This window comes from Protopterus annectens, chromosome 1.part0 (genome assembly GCF_019279795.1).
Source record: "Protopterus annectens isolate FY-2018-M chromosome 1.part0, PAN1.0, whole genome shotgun sequence".
In the NCBI taxonomy this organism is placed as follows: domain Eukaryota; kingdom Metazoa; phylum Chordata; order Ceratodontiformes; family Protopteridae; genus Protopterus; species Protopterus annectens.
In genome coordinates, this window is record NC_056725.1 from 1257188430 (window position 1) to 1257206744 (window position 18315).

The 18315-nt window shown below is 40.1% G+C and overlaps 1 protein-coding gene across 18 annotated transcripts in view; it reads right to left on the reverse strand.

Annotated features, from left to right (window-relative positions):
- The window catches only part of SNAP91 (synaptosome associated protein 91), a 2005574-nt gene that overhangs the window by 556710 nt on the left and 1430549 nt on the right, over positions 1-18315 (reverse strand). For all 18 annotated transcript variants that reach the window (XM_044066094.1, XM_044066049.1, XM_044066072.1 and 15 more), the window contains 2 exons: positions 2216-2221; positions 1080-1107 (listed from right to left, as the gene is read on the reverse strand). In XM_044066094.1, coding sequence (XP_043922029.1) covers positions 1080-1107; positions 2216-2221 — 34 coding nt within the window. The remainder of the gene's footprint in view (positions 1-1079; positions 1108-2215; positions 2222-18315) is intronic.

The window sequence follows — 18315 nt, forward strand, 5'->3', positions numbered from 1 at the left end:
CTGATTCATGGCTGAAAAGGGATCACTAACTAGTCTACCTGCCCGATTAATAAATTAATATACAAAATAAATTATGAATGGCTATCATGAGGTTTATATTACAAGATGCCACTTTCTCTTTGTCATTCGTGTCCAGTGGCAAACCAGAGACAGCAGCGTTGGGTACAATGTCAGTATTGAAAGAGCGACATTGAAAGAGCGATTCCTTATTAAATTCACACACAAATGCAACTTATAAACAAGATGAGCAAATTGAAAACCTCTACCTACACAAAAATTGCAGAGGTGTTCCACAATGGTTCACTAAGCAGAACATTAACCTAAATGCTAAATATGGAACAACAATCAAAGATAATTACTCAAAGAACAAATAAACAACCAAAACTGGGACTGTCAGAATGATGTAGAACTATAAATAAAGTTATCTTTACACCTGAAATATATATTCAGAATTACGTTACAGATACCTGTTTTTTTTTATATCTGATTTTCAAGATCTGAACATGTGCAGTAGAAAACAAACAGCCTTGTTGCTTCAAACAAAATATAAAATTAATGCTGAATTTGAATAGCTTGTAGAGCTAATTCTGAGATTTAAAACAAATGCAGATGTCAAACAGAATGACCTAACAGGTTAAATCTTAAGCTAAATTTCTAGGAGGCAGGTAGGTAATAGGGAATATGTGTTTAAATAAAGCAGTAACCAGAAACTATATAAAGTCTTGTGGTTTGACAGAAAAATAAAACAGCAATTAAGAAACACATTAAAGAGCTTAATTAAAGTGTACATAGCATCAATATGAAAACTAGTAATGGAATGTACTTGTACATTCTGTATTCAATGAAAAAATACAATATTCACTCACACAGCACAGTGCAGATTCAAACTACAGGTCTCAGTATCCATATACATGTTAACCCATGAACCCACAAACCTAAAATGATATTCACGATTTTCATTCCTAGCATAAATGGACAATTATTTTGACATAGCAAAAATATAAACATTTAGTAAGGCAGGATGTCTGCATCAGTCAGACCTTTCAGTTACACTCTCTGAGAACAGAACAAATACTTACCTTGCCCAGCGGTGATGGAGCTGCTGACCTAAAACCAACAGAAAAAGACATTAGCATTCATGTTCGAGAAATGTTTTAAATGCTAAAACTCTAACCATAGAAAGCTTACTATGACAACCACATGCACCACAAGCATGCAAAGATGCACATTCGTTTTAAAGTACATTTTAGTAAGCAAAGAAAAAGAAATCATCTGCTGCAAACAATTAAAAAACACTATCCAATTTACTCTCTACTCCCACTCATTATTCATTCACTCTGGCTTCCAACTTTTTCTTGGACCTTTTATGAAGTCATTCATAATGTTAAACAGACTATTCCAACATCTCAGTAATACTGTTTGAAAGCCAGTGAGCCATGATCTCAGTTAACGTAAAATGCAGTGGCAGAGAGGACAGCAGAAATTTTCCTGCTGGAGAAAGAGGAAGACTGGCAGACCAGACATCCGTTGAACCCAGTGCAGGTATGAGTGTAAATGTCCCTTCAAGACAACCGCTAACACAACACTGCAAAGAAAGTAACAAATGACTAGTGTGGTACATTCCACCTTATGTGTATGAAGAGCTGGTTTCTGCTTTCTAGTTGTATGCTTCTCCTGAATACCTCTGCAAACTGTGCCAATAGTATGGAAAGTAGACAACCTAAGAAAATGGCACAAGTAGTTTGTAAAGTATGGGAGCAGGAAGAACATTATGGGAGACTTGGTGAAATGTATTTTAGCTTTTGGCCTATAAACCTGAAAGGTCCATACAGTTTAGCAACTATTATCAAAGTGTTTACATTAAAAGGTAACTTCAGACAGTGAATATGTCTGAAACAACAGTAACTAATTCCATTACTTCACTTTTCCTAGACACACTATTAATTTCATTACACTGCAAACCGACCTGTATACAATTAGAACAAATCTGCAAGACAGCACATGATAAAACAGAGATACATCATACTGTAAAAATAAGATGGTTGGTATACACAACAGCTCTGAAACACAGAGCAGAAAGTTAATTAAGAAGACATTAACAATCAATGCTTACTTTAAAAAATAAGATTAAGTGGTTAAATGAGCTACTTATTTCTGAACATCAAGTATTATTACAAAACATACTACAGTAGAGTAACTTAATCCTCTTACTCACCCATCACTTAAGTTTCCAGGCAGCAAAAAAAAAAAAAAAGAAAAAGAAAAAAGTTTTTACACTGTTTGATTATTCACAATATACGTTAACACTTCAAGCAATATTGCATTATTTTGCAATAGTATATACCTGAAAACTATATTGTCCATCTTTGTTGTCCAGTATAAGTGACCATAACACAACAACATACACTTTTTCATTAAACATCTACTAATTCTACTGCATGGTATTACAACCTTGATAATGCTTAAAAAATGTAGATTATGGTTTACTTTACAGCTGCACATTTGTAAGCAAACAGAAACATTTCAACAGTAATGTGTGGTTCACTCATGCTGAACAAAGAGGGCTTGGCCCAAAATGTTACAGATCTGTCAGCATACATCAACTCCTAACACTTCAGCAGATCCCTAATTCTAGCACATAAGCACTAGTGACAGCAGAAGGGTCACACAGTAGAAATGCATGTAAACTACGTCTCATCTTAATGTTTTAATGACTCATTCAGAATACAAAACAAAAAAATAAACACCACTTTTTTTAGGTAACCAGTGATCCATTTCAAGTTTGAACAGGAAACACAAAGAAAAACGAATCGTGCCAAGTGCTATACAGTATAGCAACAAAAACGTAATGCAAATTGAGCTGCAAATGTAAGAATACACTTCAATTCTTGAACAGTTTCTACCTATCCTCATCCCTGTTTAATACACACATTCTCCAAGGTCAGAAAAAGAACACTGCACAATCTGTCCCCTCCTACCAGCTTATATGGCTGATATTTCAGATACATATAATTAGCTTTTAAAATGATTATAGCTAATAGCAACTGCTTCACTGTACAGAGTGTTCCTGTAAATACAGTTGTGTTGTATGTCTATAATCACCATTTTGAAGCCTAATTACATATATTTAATATAGCATCCATGCACCGCCTGATGTTTAAGACAGAAGACATGCACATCAGCCCCTTCAAGAGTGGAATACTTTTGTATGGATTTCATCCCATTCTTAATATAAAAAGTACCTTACTAAAAACAACAGGAAAATGTAATATGTAAATTTGCATTCCCAATAGCCCAGCTGTCTGAATAAATTAACAGCATAAAACCTAAGATAAGGATGACACAGTGTTGCAACAGTTAATACTACTGCCTTACAACTCAAGAATTTGGCCAGGATCTTTGGTTACTCTGAGTAACGTCTGAATGTTGTACTCATGTTCATGTGGCTTTCCTCTCCCTGTGTTAGTGTCTTACTATATTCCCAAAAACAGGCTGACTATTTATGATGTCAGTCCCCTTTAAACTGCATATTAATGCCAGCAGTATTCTGCATTAGACTGGTGTCCCTTCAGGATGTAGCCTGAATCACATCCAGTGTTTTTTTAGTACATGTTCCAACTCACTATGACCTGAACCTTATTAAATGGTAACCAATAATTAATGGAAACCTTATACAGGTAAGAGGATTGCCCTTTATCTTACAGAATAAGTGATGGCTCACGATTGATAACAGGAGGATTATCCCTTTTCAGCAGCTGCAATGCCTGGGTGAGACCTCAAAGGAAACCCTTAAAAATATGTTACAATAACAGAGCAAATACAAATAAAAGTAAAACTCTTTCACAGACAGCGTAGTCTAAGTTTTGTACAGCAGGCATTTATGGACTGTTTTTCTTGTTTCATGCTACATCTAGCAGCCAAATGCAAAATCCTCACTTCTCTGCATTTTGCCGAAGTGCAGGTGTAGTTATCTGACATCCTAGACACATAGCATGGCATGTACTGATTTTTATTTTCTATGTCTGGGTATTATTTTCAAATACCTAGACAGCTTTCAACTCCGTAGAGACATGGCTCACTAATAATCAGCTCATCCTCAGCCCTAAGAAAACAACATGACTACTCTTTCTACCTAAATCTGCAAACCAAATTAAACTTTCCTTCTCTATAAGGTCCCTAAACAATACTCCTATAGAAGTCAAAACTTGCACAAAACTCCTTGGCAATACCATAGACGACCAACTAAAATTCGATCTTCACATTAACAATTGTAACAAAAAAAACACCAAAAGCTAGGACTACTGTACAGCAACAACAAATGCCTAACTACTGAAGCTAGGATTTCTCTTACCCATGCCTACCTTCTACCATGCTTAAGCTATTGTTCCCAAATACTCACACATCTGAACTCCTCCCTACTTACCAAATTAGAATCAACCTACCACAAAAATAACTAGATTTGCAACTCAACAAACATATAAATTTCACCACTCTCTCTCCCTAAAATACCTGAACTAGCCCGAACTACCTCACCTGTTCCTACAATCTCAACTCCAAATCATACACTCCATCCTATATCAGCCTGATTTCTGCTCAAGTCTATCTTCTCTCATCTCTCACTACTCACCTACCAGACTTCTCCGAAGCTCAACCCAAGACCTACTAAAAATCCATAAACCCAAATCCAACACAGGGTGCGCAACTTGTATAGCTACCATCCCTCGCTTGCATGGAACAAACTTCCACTAGAAATAAGGACTCTGACTCACCCCAAACAATTTAAGCTAGCAGCCAAAGACCACTTTAGAAAAACTGGTCCTGCCATTGTACTCACCCCTCCCTGATTATTACCTACCTTTTATAGCACAGTCAAACTAACTTACTAAAACTTACCATTAACTACTTCATCCTATGCTTCCTATGCAACCTCCAAAGCTTCTTCTATACTCTGCTCCCTGAAATTCTTATGTAACCTTTTAAGTTTCTGCTACTCTGCATACAAAACCTTATATTTACTCAACTCTCTTTTTAAACTAAAACATGCAACTTATTATACTTTAACATTCTCCTGTTTTGTTTATAGTATAGTTTATCTGTCAACAGTATATATGTATGTAGCTTATATATTTTAACTACCAAAATTCTTTACTGCTATTTTTATTGAAATGTATCTTTATTGCTATTTTTATTGCATTGTATATATTTGAAGCTTTTCTCCCCAGGCCTCTGCTGAAAAAGGGCAATAGCACAGCTGGACACTCCCAGTCAACAAATGTAAAATAAAATTAAAAATATATAAATAAATAAATAAATAAAATATGGTCTTGTGCCAGTTTTCCAGTTTGTTTATATTATTACCATGACATATTCTATACCACTGGTAACAACAGTGCTTTGCACCCTACAACATTTTCATCTCATCTCATCCACCTTCTCAGCAACTGGGAGAACAAGATCTTCTTTGGTCTGATCAAAAAGGTGAGGATTCTGGAGGAAGCTCCTCTTCTCAAGCCTGTATCCATGAGTGCTAGGATTTGGTAACACAGTTGTGGAGGACAAATTCTCTAGCACAACAAGACCTCTGTCCACTGGCTGTTAAGCTTTCAAGTCCATGTGGCTGGTGTTTGTGAACTAGATTTGTTACACAAAAGCAAGCTGTGTGGGATTCTGCCTCACAAGCAATAACTATGTAACACACCTTCCAAGTGTTGGAATTAAAGCTAGTGGTGACATGGGCAGGGCCACTGAATTCAGCTATCTTTCAGAGATGCTGCTACTATGAATTAAATTTCTTTTTAAAGCCCAAGCTGGAGCTCTCAAGGCTTAAATACACAGGAGTAAGTCTTAACCTTAACACCGCACTATAATTAAAAAAAATTTACATAAATTTAAGAAAAATATCATCTCTGACCGGAGTAGATGACTTAACCTCCTAGTTTCTCTAATGGGAAGAATAAATACTTATAACATAAATTGTTTAAGTCACTTAAGTATCCTTTATAACCTCTTCTACTTACATGTAATAGGGATGCTTTTCCCTCATATGATTAAATAAATTACTTTGTTTTGAAAGGCAGACATCTAAAACTTACCTACAGTCATCTATGTCACCTCAGTTCAGAAGGTGGATTTTGTGTTCCCAGTTCTAAAATGTTTTATTGGTGTCTTCAAATATTATCTTACATACATTCCCACTATCAGTATGACTAAAACTAAAGGCTTCGACAGAGAACTCTACTTCAAACAGATATCAAATAAGTGCTGAGGCGCTCTTTCACATTATCCTTCCAAAAGTCTCTTATAAGTAGAAAGGACAGCATTCAGCTGTCAAAAGAAATATTATCTCTAAGCCCAGTCAATACGATCATTTTCCAAAGTGAGGTTGATCCCACCACCCACCAAAAAACATGTACAATATCAAATACCAGTAAATATAGTTCAAATAAAATCACAGTAAAAAATGTTTGATTTAAAGTGTCAAAAATGAAATGACGGTTCAAAGAGATAACATAAAAGGAAATAAATTAAGGTCTGCAATACTTCTTTTCTATATCTAAACAGTATATCACCATAAAATCTGGTTAAATAAAATCATAACTGGAATAAACCAGACTAAAGTAAGAAAGAACCAATAACAGGAGATGTGATCATGACTGTGGCATATCATCCCTAGCTGCTTGGTTTCAGCCATGTTTGGTGCTATTTACTTTGAGAAACTGAGCCAACAACACACACGGTTTCAACTGATGAACACAAAGGTCTGGAAACTAAATCTAAAACACAATAAAAGAAGAAGAAGTTATGTCTTACCATAACGTTCCATCTGTATTGTTGATCCTTGTTCTGTCATTACACCTGGGTTATCGGTTCCAACCCCAGAACCAAACCGGCCAACTTTCAAGCTCGCAACAGCCACAAACTCTTGAGCTAAACTCTTACCCACATTTCCCCATTTCCTGTTACCTCAGATTGAGTTTGCAAGTCAAAGGAAGTAGAAGCTACATCTGGTCAAAGGACCTAACGAAACCGGATGATGAGATCCACTATAAGCCTCAGGAGGGGGAAGGAGGGAGGGTTGTAATGACTGAACGAGGATCAACAATACAGATGGAATGTTATGGCAAGACATAACTTCTTTATCTGATATTGTTAATCCTTGTTCATTCCTTATGCCTGGGACAGAGTCCCCAGCTACCTTTATTCCTGGGAGGCTCTCATGGAAGGACATTCCTGAGCACCACTGAACCAAAGGACGCTCTTCCTCTGGAGGCCAAATCCAGTTTGTAATGACTGATGAAGGTATGGGGTCTAGCCCAAGTTGCAGCTGCACAAAGGTAAGGTAAAGAAGCTCTAGCATGAAAAGCAGCAGAAGTAGCGACTGACCTAGTGGAATGAGCCCTAACGGCAGTAGTCAGAGGGATATCGTGAGTTTTGTAAATAAATGTTTCACAGTCTTAACCATTTAGCCAATGTGACCTTAGAAACAGCACATTCAAGTCTAGGACCAGAATAGGCCAGGAATAGTTGATCTGATTTGCGAGAAGCCTTAGTTCTGTCCAGATAGAAATAAATTTGCCTGTGAATGTCAAGGGTATTTAGACAATACTGACCTCTGTTAGAATGATTGGGAAAGAAAACTGGCAATTCAATGGATTGGTTAATGGACATTTCAGAGATCACTTTTGGCAAGAAAGAAGGATTAGTTCTCAATGACACTATCTTTAAGAAAGATTAAGTAAGGCTGTTTGATGCACATAGAGCTTGAAGTTCAGAGCTACTACTGGCCGAAGTAATGGCGACCAAAAAAAAAGTTTTCCAAGTAAGGAACTTGAGGTTGCATGAAAAGGCTGGTACAAAAGGAGCCGCCGTCAATGCTTGCAGGACTAGAGACAGATGCCATGGTTGGTTAGGTTCTTTAAAAGGGGGTTTCAAATAATTTACACCTTTTAGAAAAGTCTTGCATAATTTGTGTGACATTAGAGAAGAGTCATGGACACCATTGTGAAAATTAGATATTGCGGCCAAATGAACTCAAATGGTAGAAGCAGATAGGTCAGATTGGAATAAACTGGACAGTTACTCCAGTACTACCGGCACTGGTGCTGAAAAAGGGTCTATCTCTTTTTCATTCAGCTAAATGGTAAACCTTTTCCACTTGCTGAGATAAGCAGTTCTGGTGGAAGACTTATGAGATGCAATAAGAATGTCACCTACTGGGGAAGAAAGATCAGTCTGCCTGGCAATCACTGGAAGTGGAGGAACCAAGCTGTGAGCTTCGGGCTGTTCAGGTTGGGGTGAATCAGGTTCTGTGGATGGGAGATCAAATCCAGAAATGGATCGAGAATCCATGGTTGATCCTAGCAGGTGAGGCCATAAGAAGGGGAACCAAATTTGCCGAAGCCAATATGGTGCAATGAGGATTATCTTGCTCTTCAACCGGCAAGTTTTCTTCAGGAACTGGGGAAGGAGAGGGAGAGGGGGGAAAGGCATAAAGCAGACCCGAGGGCCATTCGTGGACTAGAGATTCCCTGGGGGACTATCCCCGAGGGGGAATCAGGGTGAAGTAATTTCTGCACTTGTAGTTGGTTGAGGATGCAAAAAGGTCGCAGCAAGGGAAACCCCAGCAGGTGAAAATCTCCACCACTATAGCAGGATTCGGAGACCGCTTGTGTGGTTGCAGGATGCACCTGCTCAACCTGTCTGCTATCACGTTGGAACTCCCGGGAATGTGTATTGCTAAAAGAAAGCAGTTGGTAGCCATCGCCCAGTGCCATATTCTCATAGCCTCCCGACAGAGTGGGTAGGATTTGGTTCCGCCTTGTTTGTTGATGTACCAGACTACAGCCATGTTGTCTGATTTTATTGCAATCGTCCCTGACAGAAGGAGGGGATGAAATGCTTGCAACGCTAGAAGCACCACCCTCAGTTCTAGGACATTTATATGCAGATGAGCCTCCATGCCTAACCACGTGCCTTGGACAGTCTTCCCCTGAAAAAGCCCCCCCACCCCATCAGGGAGGCATCCGTGGTCACTGTGGCTTTGGGCTGTTGTAGTGTGAAGGGGCAAGACCACTGCGACGGGTTTTGCGACATCCACCAAATCAAATCTTGTTTGCATCTCTGAGTCACCCGAATCTGGGATGAGAGAGGAAACTGAAAAGGGTACCACTGGATGAGTAGTAACCATTGTAAAAGCCTCATGTGAAACCTTGCGAGGGGGACAATGGTGATGGAAGCTGCCATGGAACCCAACAGCTGGAGAACAGAATGTGCTGTTGATCTTTCCCTTGAGAGGATGGGTATGAGTTGTTGTTTTATCCTTAAAATTCTGTGCTCTGGAATCGATGACATGCAGTTCTTTGTATCCAACAGGACCCCAATGAATTTTATGGATTGGGATGGGGACAGGTTGGATCTTTGCCAATTTATAGTTATGCCTAACCTTTCTGCAGTGTGAGGAGAGTATGCCAAAGCTTTTTCCAGTAGATGTCTGGTGGGGGCAGTGATGAGCCAGTCGTCTAGGTAGGGAAACACCCAGAATCCTTGCAGTCGCAGGTGAGCTGCGACGACTGCCATGCACTTGGTGAACACTCTGGGGGCTGTTGAGAGTCCGAACGGCAGCACTCATAACTGGTAATGACTGGCTCCCACACGGAAGAGAAGGAATCTTCTCAATCGTCTGTCCACCTTTATGTGGTAGTACGCATCCTGAAGATCTATAGAGCACATCCAATCGCCTGCCTCCAGGAGTGGGAGTATAGACTGTATTGTGACCATCCAGAATTTCTGTACTTCTACGAATTTATTTAGTACACTGAGATCCAAAATTGGTCTTCAGTCCCCGGTCTTTTTTGGCACTAAAAATAATCTTGAGTAGAATCCGGATCCTATTTGGTCTGGTGGGACTATTTGGATGACTCTTTTTCTTAGCAGCTTTGAAATCTCTAATGCTGCTTCTACCCTTTGACGGAATGTCAGGCAAGGTCCTTAGTGGAGTGGGGCAAAGATTGAAGGGAATATGATAACCTCTGGTTATTATCTCTCGTACCCAAGAATCGGTGGTAATGGTTAGCCAGGCAGAAGGGTACAAAGAGAAACGACCCCAACCACTTCCTGAGGAAAGCAGTTGGGCCGCTCTTCAGGAGCGCTGGTAGGACTGACCAGAGAAAGAATTTCTGGAACCCTGGTTATGCAGACCTCCTCTGCCCAGAAAGGGGCATCTTCCATATGAGATCCCCCCTCTGCTTCTAGGGGAAAACTCAGCTCGTGTGTCACGGAAAGAACCCTGAGACTTTTTGTGCCACATCTTCCCACTCTTCTGGTTGCTGGAGAAAGCCCGTTGTGGGGAAGAATAGTGGACACCCATGGCAGAAAGGGTCTTACCGTCCTGTTCACACCTGGCCAGTGTGTCTTTAACCTTTGGTCCAAACAATGAAGCGGCTTGAATGGAAGCATTCAGAAAGGAAGCCTTGAAAGGTTCCATGAAATCACACAAGCGCATCCAGGCATGCCGTCTCATGACTATGCCTGCACCCACTGCTCTAGCTGCTCCTTCTAATGTGTGAGAAATCAAACGCATGGAAGAGTAAGAAATCGATTCAAGGGTGGCTAACTGTGAGGCCACTTTGTTCCGGACCTCATCAGACACAGTTATGGCCAAAGTTTCAGAGAACTCAAAAATTAAGTCTCTTTGAAGCCTGGTAAAATGTGCCATATAATTCAGGGACCTGACTACAAAGGTCACTGATGCAAAGGTACGCTTCCCTAATCTGTCAAGCGCCTGGGACTCTTTGTTGGGTGAGTGGGCAGTCTGGCTTTCTTCCGTCAGATCCTTCTTTGTTGCGGCCCCCATCACCAAGGCATCTACAGGAAGACCTATGGACCAGTGAGGCTCACTATCTGGAGGGGACAGGATTTTATCTGTCCTGCAGGGGAATGGTGTCAGGAGCCTTCCAAGCACGCTGCATGACAAGCCGGACAAGGTTGTTGGCAGGTGGAGTAACCCAAGAGGTAGGGGCTGAGCACGAAAGGCCTGCAGGAACACAGACTCTTCAGAGGTCGGGTTAGAGGGCCGCCAATCACCTCTCTGCTTAAGTATTTTGAGGTTATCACCAAAGGATACCTCAGAGGGTGACTGAGGGGACCCTTCCCCATCATCAAAGTCTGTGTCTTCCATGAGGGACTCTTCTGGGGAGTCCACGTGCTTCCTCTTACACAAACTCTTGCGATGAACTTCCTCAGGGGGGGAATCTGGAGTAGACAGCGCAAGGAAATTCAACCCTTTTGTATGTAAATCAAATTTATATTTGTACTTTATTTGTATTTTTTACTTGCATTATCATTATGCGTTGTAACATTGTATTGTGGAGCTTTTCTCCCCATGCCTCCACTGAAAACGGGCTCTTGAGCCCAGTGGACCTCCCCGGTCACCAAACTAGAATAAATAAATAAATATAAATATAACGGGACGCCTTCAGTGGGAGTGTGTCCTGAGGCCCTTGTACCCGGTGTCTGCCAGAGGTGTCTAGTGTAAATTGCAGTCCAGAGGAGGACAGGGGCACTGACAGCACAGGATCGCTAACAGACGCGAGAGCCTTCTCCATGAGTTGGAAGTCTGGTCCATCCGAGGAGGTCACACCCTGCTCAAGTAAATCAGCCCGCCAACACGGAGTCCCTGGATGGCTGTGAAAAACAGGAGTACGTACGTCACAACTAGCATCCATAGCAGTGACTGGAGTGACAAGTCTCTCCTGCCACAAAGACAACTGGGACTCCTTAGTGAGGTCCATGAAAGGAGCTGAAGTGAGGGAAGTCTGTGCTACAGCAGGGGGCTTCAAAGGCAATGAAGGAGGAGAATAAGTAGGGGTCCTTTCAGAAGGGTGATCACCTCCAAAGGAAGAGTAGTTCCTGCAGGGTTGGGTTTGGATATCTCTGGCCAAAAGCAATTGATCCACAAAGCGCACCACATCATGCCCCAAGAGGCTTCTAGTGGATCTCACAGACATAGCCGAAGGGGAGTCAGTTCTATTCAAGGATGCAGGAAACTCGGTGCACACAAAGGGGTCTTTAGATGGTGTTAAAATAGGCATCTGCACCGAAAACAATGGAGCTCTAAGGGCTTGTACTACTGGTATCTGCACCGAGGAGATCATCAGTGCCGAAGGCAAGGTCTGCACCGACCTCGTCGGTGCCGAAGTGGTAGTTGGCACTATGTAAGGTGCTGATGCGGAAAACGAGGTAGTCGGTACCGGAAGAATAGTCGGTGTTGTGAAAATAGCCAGAGTCGAAGCAGAAGGTGGCGTCGGAACAGTCATCAATGCCAGAAAGGTCTGCATCGAGGAAAAGGTTGGTGCCGATAAGGAAGGTTCCGATGAGGTATAGGGCACAAAATGTGGTGCTGAAGTAACGGGTGGTGCCGAAGATCTAGGCACCGAAAGCCTCGGGGCCGAGGAAGTCAAATCCGAACTAGAACATTTGCCCTTCTTAGGTCTCAGACAATCCACACAATTTTAAAATCCCGGACTAACTTTTTTCTCTCTGCCATGATAGGATGAAGGAAGAATGTACCGACAATGGTACAAGAAATACCCAAAGGTAAAACAGGAAAGAATTTACCAACGATGGTAAAGGAGTTACCTCACGGTAGAAGAAAGAAGGGCTAGAAAAGAAAACCAAAAAGGAGTTTCTAGATGCGATAGGGTAAGAGATAACTATTCAACAAATTTAGAACAGAGAATAACTGCAATACGATAAAGTATTATCAAAGAGATTTACTTAGCTCAAGAGAAGTGGCTTGACACGACTGAATGGCAATGCAGCAAACGAAATCTAAGGTAACAGGGAGAGGGAAATTGTGGGTAAGAGTTTAACTCGAGAGTTTGTGGCTGTAGCGAGCTTGGAAGATGGCTGGCTCGGTTCCGAGGTTGGAACCGATAACCCAAGTGTAAGGACTGAACGAGGATTAACAATATCAGATCAGACTTTACAGGTACTTGTTTCAGACAGATGCAATGGACACCAAGATCTGTAAAGCAGATTTGTACACCACAGCACGCAATATGCAATGTTAAGGACTACACTTGAAAACATCAAGAAAAATTCCAGCCCTGACAATAAAACAGTGGTAAAACAATTACATATCGATGAATATTTTACAGCATTGATGACCAATGTAATGGTCAGGAATAGTCAGCAGGACAATACAGGAATATATTTCTGTACAATAGTGACTGAGGTAAAACACACTGTTTAGGAGATCATATGGCAGCCTGTAGAAAGGCAAAAAACAGGTTATATGAATGTTACAATAGTAAAAAATCCAAAGCCTGGAAATGCTGAGGTAAGATGCAGCGTTTATTCCAAACAGGAAAAAAATTACAAAACTTTCGGGATCAACCCTTAATCAGTGTGTAAAAAAAAATCAAATGCTTTCATTTAAATAGTAAATTCAAACCATAAAACTAATCACTAATTGTGATTTTTTTTTCCTGTTTGGAATAAAAGCTGCATTTTGCCTCAGCATTTCCAGGCTTTGGATTTTTTACTACTGATTTGCATTTTCTACCCTGCCTGGTTTACCTACATGCTGTTCCAGTTTCTTTGGATATATGAATGTTACAGTCAAACTGCATAAACTGTATTCAGAGCCAATAGATGTGGAACAAATGCATAAGGAAATAAGAGCAGAGAAGGAAGGTGGCAATGTCAGGGGGCAAGGGGAGAGGATATATGACGACAGAGTGTTGAAGAAGGAAAGGGATGAAGAAGTGTTAAGACAGAAAGAGAGTGGAAGATAAAATGGCAGACTAGCATGGTAAGAAGAAGGAGAACAGACTATAGGAAGAAAAGTGACAGCAAACTTCAGTAACAAAACTGTGTCAGAAGGAAAGAGACGAGGAGGATCTACAAGGGGCACAGAGGTAGCAGTCTTAAAAGATGCATCAATATACTTGAGAAAATAAAAAAATATAGAGGAATTGTGGGAACAATACATGTAAAATAATGTTTTGAAGGAGGAATGGGGCTTAAGGGAAGGCAGGAATTAGACGAGCTATGTAATGTTTGTCTGACAATGACCGTATTGATGATTATAAGTGATGTGTAATGTTTGCAGCTGAAAATATGTCAATATGGTTTGTTCTCATTTACATATACATGAATGACTGCAGATGTCATTAGTGATAATTCAATAAAATGCTTCTTGTTTAAACAATATATTTAGGAAAACTGTGGATAACCAACACAGACAGCAACAGGTTAAGGGAAATATACAGCAAGAGAGACACTTATGACACCACAGTTAGGGAACCAGTTACTGGCTAAATGTGCTTGCAGGGCAGTTTTGGCAGAATGTTCAACACAGTGTAGTTGTAGGCTGAGATGTACCGGATTACAACTAATAGCCAACTGTACGCTACACTCACTGTACCTCCATGTCTAAGAGAGCTGGTGACTTTTACTGTGTTGGGAGTTATCAGGCATTTGGGGAGTACTTCTGGTGCAACTTCCATATACAGACAAACAAGGTGTTTACAAGGCTAAGCTGGAGACCAGTGTAGCTTAAGCAGTTCTGGATGAAGTCAAAACAAGAATGGGGATCAAACTGAAAGACGGCATGGAGGAAGCTGTGTGGAACAGCAAGTAACTATATGCATACTGAATTAACCTGACAGCACAATGTTGTTTGTAAAACTGGAAAAAGTATACATCACACACATCTTCCTTCCAGGTACATGATTAGTCAATGGTAAGCATCTGAAGAGTTTAGATTTGACAGTGTGTATATCAAGTCATGGTGACTGATATTGAAAGCAAAGGCCTTGAACAAGTGCAGAAGCTAAGTACTCAACATTGCCTTGGTAAAGACCAGTGCATATTAACCTGGAAACATGCAGCACTGATATATCTATCCCAAGACCAGGAAGAAAACAATCTTGACAGAGCGCAAAAACTGTGTGTGCTCAATGTAATACAGGATCTGCAACATTTAAACCTCTGATTTTGTGGTTTTATCAGCTCATCTGACTAACCACTTAAAGCTTCTCTATTATTTCCAGCCTTTTGTCTTTTGACATTATATTACATTCTTCCAGGATGTCAGTTATTTGAATGCCTTTAAATGGTTTGTATTTTTCCTGTGATTTACTGGAATCCTAGTTCTTTCCCGAACCCAACTGCTTTTTGGTAAAGAGCTGCAGGTCTCTTCCTCACCATTTTTTTCTCCTTTTCTCTTACTTTAGCCAGACATTCTTGTTTGCTGACATCCAGACAGTGTATTGTATCCATATTGTTAGCTTTAACTGGCTTTTTTATACCTCATTTCTTCTTCTCACTGGGAAATCTCTAATCAACCCATTTTTAGAGTGCAGCCATCTTGAACTCATGACACATTTACAAATATTACTGCTGCACTTGTATGGATGCTGAAATGACAAGCCACATCCTGTTTTAAGACTGGAATATTTATTCTAGTTTGTTCTACATTTGAAACAATGCTATGCAGCTTATTACCTTTGTTGGCAGGCTCACTTTAAGGGCTAATGTCTGCTTCTAAGCTAGCCTTATGGCTAACCATTTACTGAAATGAGTGGCTCTATGATGGCAATACTGCATCAGGAAAGAAATGAAGATCGTGTCATGTCATAGGATCGCTGATTATGAAGAAACAGATGGCCATACTAACTAGTCAGTGGTCAGTCTGCACACCACTCTGAAGTAATGAGCACAACACCAAATTACAGCTGTGACTGCTGTAAGTGCAGATGCAGTGTAGTGCTCTAAAGATGCTACTATACAAAAATGCTGTGCGGGTATAGCATCAGCTACTGCTATTAAAACAGTCTGTTGACCATGTCTGTTCAAGCCATCAAAAATGCATGCAATAGTTATGTAGTGCATGGAGCACGGTGATTACACTCTGATATTCGGAAAAAGACAAATCAGTTAAGCACTAGAGTGAAGACCCGACCATAACAAATGTTAAGCATCCCCTGCGTCAGTTTTTTGGGTTGGGTCTCATGCTAGGCAGTCAAATCTGCCAGTACAGATCAGTAAGCAACAGAGACAGAACAAAAGATTTGGTCCTGAATGCTGTCCATACCAATACGGTGTACCTTCGTCTTAATTAAGAAAGAGTTACTAGAATAATGGGATTTGTGCTCTGGTGCATCTTCTGAAGAATGCAAAATCTGAAACCTAAATGTATGTCATTATTTAGTGTCTTCAGTCCTCCATGACTTGTCTGGAAACCACAGACTGAACAGACCAAACGAGCCAGGAAAAAATCTGGGTATTCTGCAAAAATCTGGACAGTGCAGAGACATGGCAAGGTGATTGTAAATTTAAGGGGACAGTGCGTTAACAGCCACTTAATAAGCACTGCCAGAAAGGTAGTAAGTGCTTTATGGCTCTGAAAGCCACCAAAACACTTAGCACTTTTTTTCTATAACTAGCAGTACATGGAGCAGATAAAGCTCCTTGCACTACAAAGAATTATGATTGGATCTCTGACCCTAACCCTAAATTGTGTGTTCTCGATATGGATGCCAAGATTCATCTCTCGAGATGAAATTATTGGCATCCATGTCTCGAACACATAACAAATGGGTTATGATAGGCAAACTGATCTTTATTCTCTATACTATACATACAAACAACATAAACAAGATAGAATAAATATACATGAGAAGTGCTCAGTCTATATGTAATGAAGTTTATAGGATATTACACAGTGACTGTTTCTAGCAAGTTAAATGCCAGGGTACTTTTAGCCAAGATTCTAACCATTGCTGCATCCTTGCCCAGTTCCTGCTTTGGTTTACATCCTCCTCCATTATCTCACACATACCTTCCTTTATGCAGACTACCACTCCATTCCCACATCCCACTTTTCTCTCCATTAGCTATCATTCCTGAATAACCTATACCCAGACATGTCCATGCCTCACCCCTCTTGTCACTGGCGCATATTCCTGTGATACTAGCAATATTCTACTTTCCTTACCGCATCATTACTCAGTACTCAGCCATGGTCCAAGTCATCGTTCTCTGTTTACACCTGTCACAACTACCTATGCCTATCTTTCCTCTGTATGTTAGCTGCTGACAGACATAACACTTTGGGAATGCTACCTTCAAACCCCCCCCCCCCTTTCTGACAATTAGTTGCCATCTCCCTACCCCTGTTTACTGCAACCTCATCTATTTCCTTTGACAGATCATAGGTGTCTACATGCACCTCAACACACATCTGTCCCTCCTCATTGGTTGTCACTTTGGTCACATCTTCCCACATTTTTACTGATTTTATTTAATTTCCTCTGTTAGTTTGGATACACCAGCTGGGTTAAAACTGAGACCCCTTTGCAGAAGCAGCCAAGGGAGAAAATCTCCACAATTAGCAATACAATCCAGGAAAAGTCACTACTACTATGAACATTTAACACTTGATAATAATTGTATGTCTCGGTTTCAAAATAATAAACATAAAAACTAATGATACTAGATATACTCCAAGGATACTACAAAATAATAATTAAAATATCTGAATTAGTGTTCTGGGTTGATTCAATTTATGTAGGATCTAAATTAAGAGCAATCACAATGATTACTGTTATATGTTATGAGTTTGTTTGCAAAAGAGGAAAAAAAGTGTTTTTTTGCTGTTATGGTATGAAGTTGTGGCAACGCTTTAGAAAGAGTGATAAACGTCTTTTTAGAAGAGTAGAAAAACTTTTTGACACTGAATAAAAGTGCTTTTGTTGAACTTAACACTGTATACAATTACATTATTTTGCAAGATACTTCAAAGGTTGAATAAAAGTTTTTTGTTGAAGTCAGCTCTTATTTGATAAGGCATTAAATTCCAAGTTTACATAAAATAACACAAAAGCGACTTGTTGTCTTGGAAGCTGACATTAAGTGCCAGAGTTGTGATCTTTCTGACCTATGAGATATATGAAGATGGAAAATCACCTGTAATACATGGTATTTGGTATCTGCATAATATGATAAATTTAGGCTGTGTGAAGGTCAGATTATTGTAAATATCCAGGAAGTCTGATTGATGCAAGGCCTGCCAATGATCAGTTTGATTAGGTAAATTAGATGCAATCTTGGCACTTTTGTTGTAGATCTGCTGCAGTTTATGAATTAGAGTTTTTGTAGTTGAAAAGGAATAAAGGAAGGTGGGGAAGAGTGTCTTGGCTGTTGCCAGATGTGCATTCCCAGTTAATTAGGCCTTAGTTCTGTACAACATACTTAGTTTCTTACAGCTGTGAAAACTGTACAGTCAATATGCTGATTAGATTTCAGGTT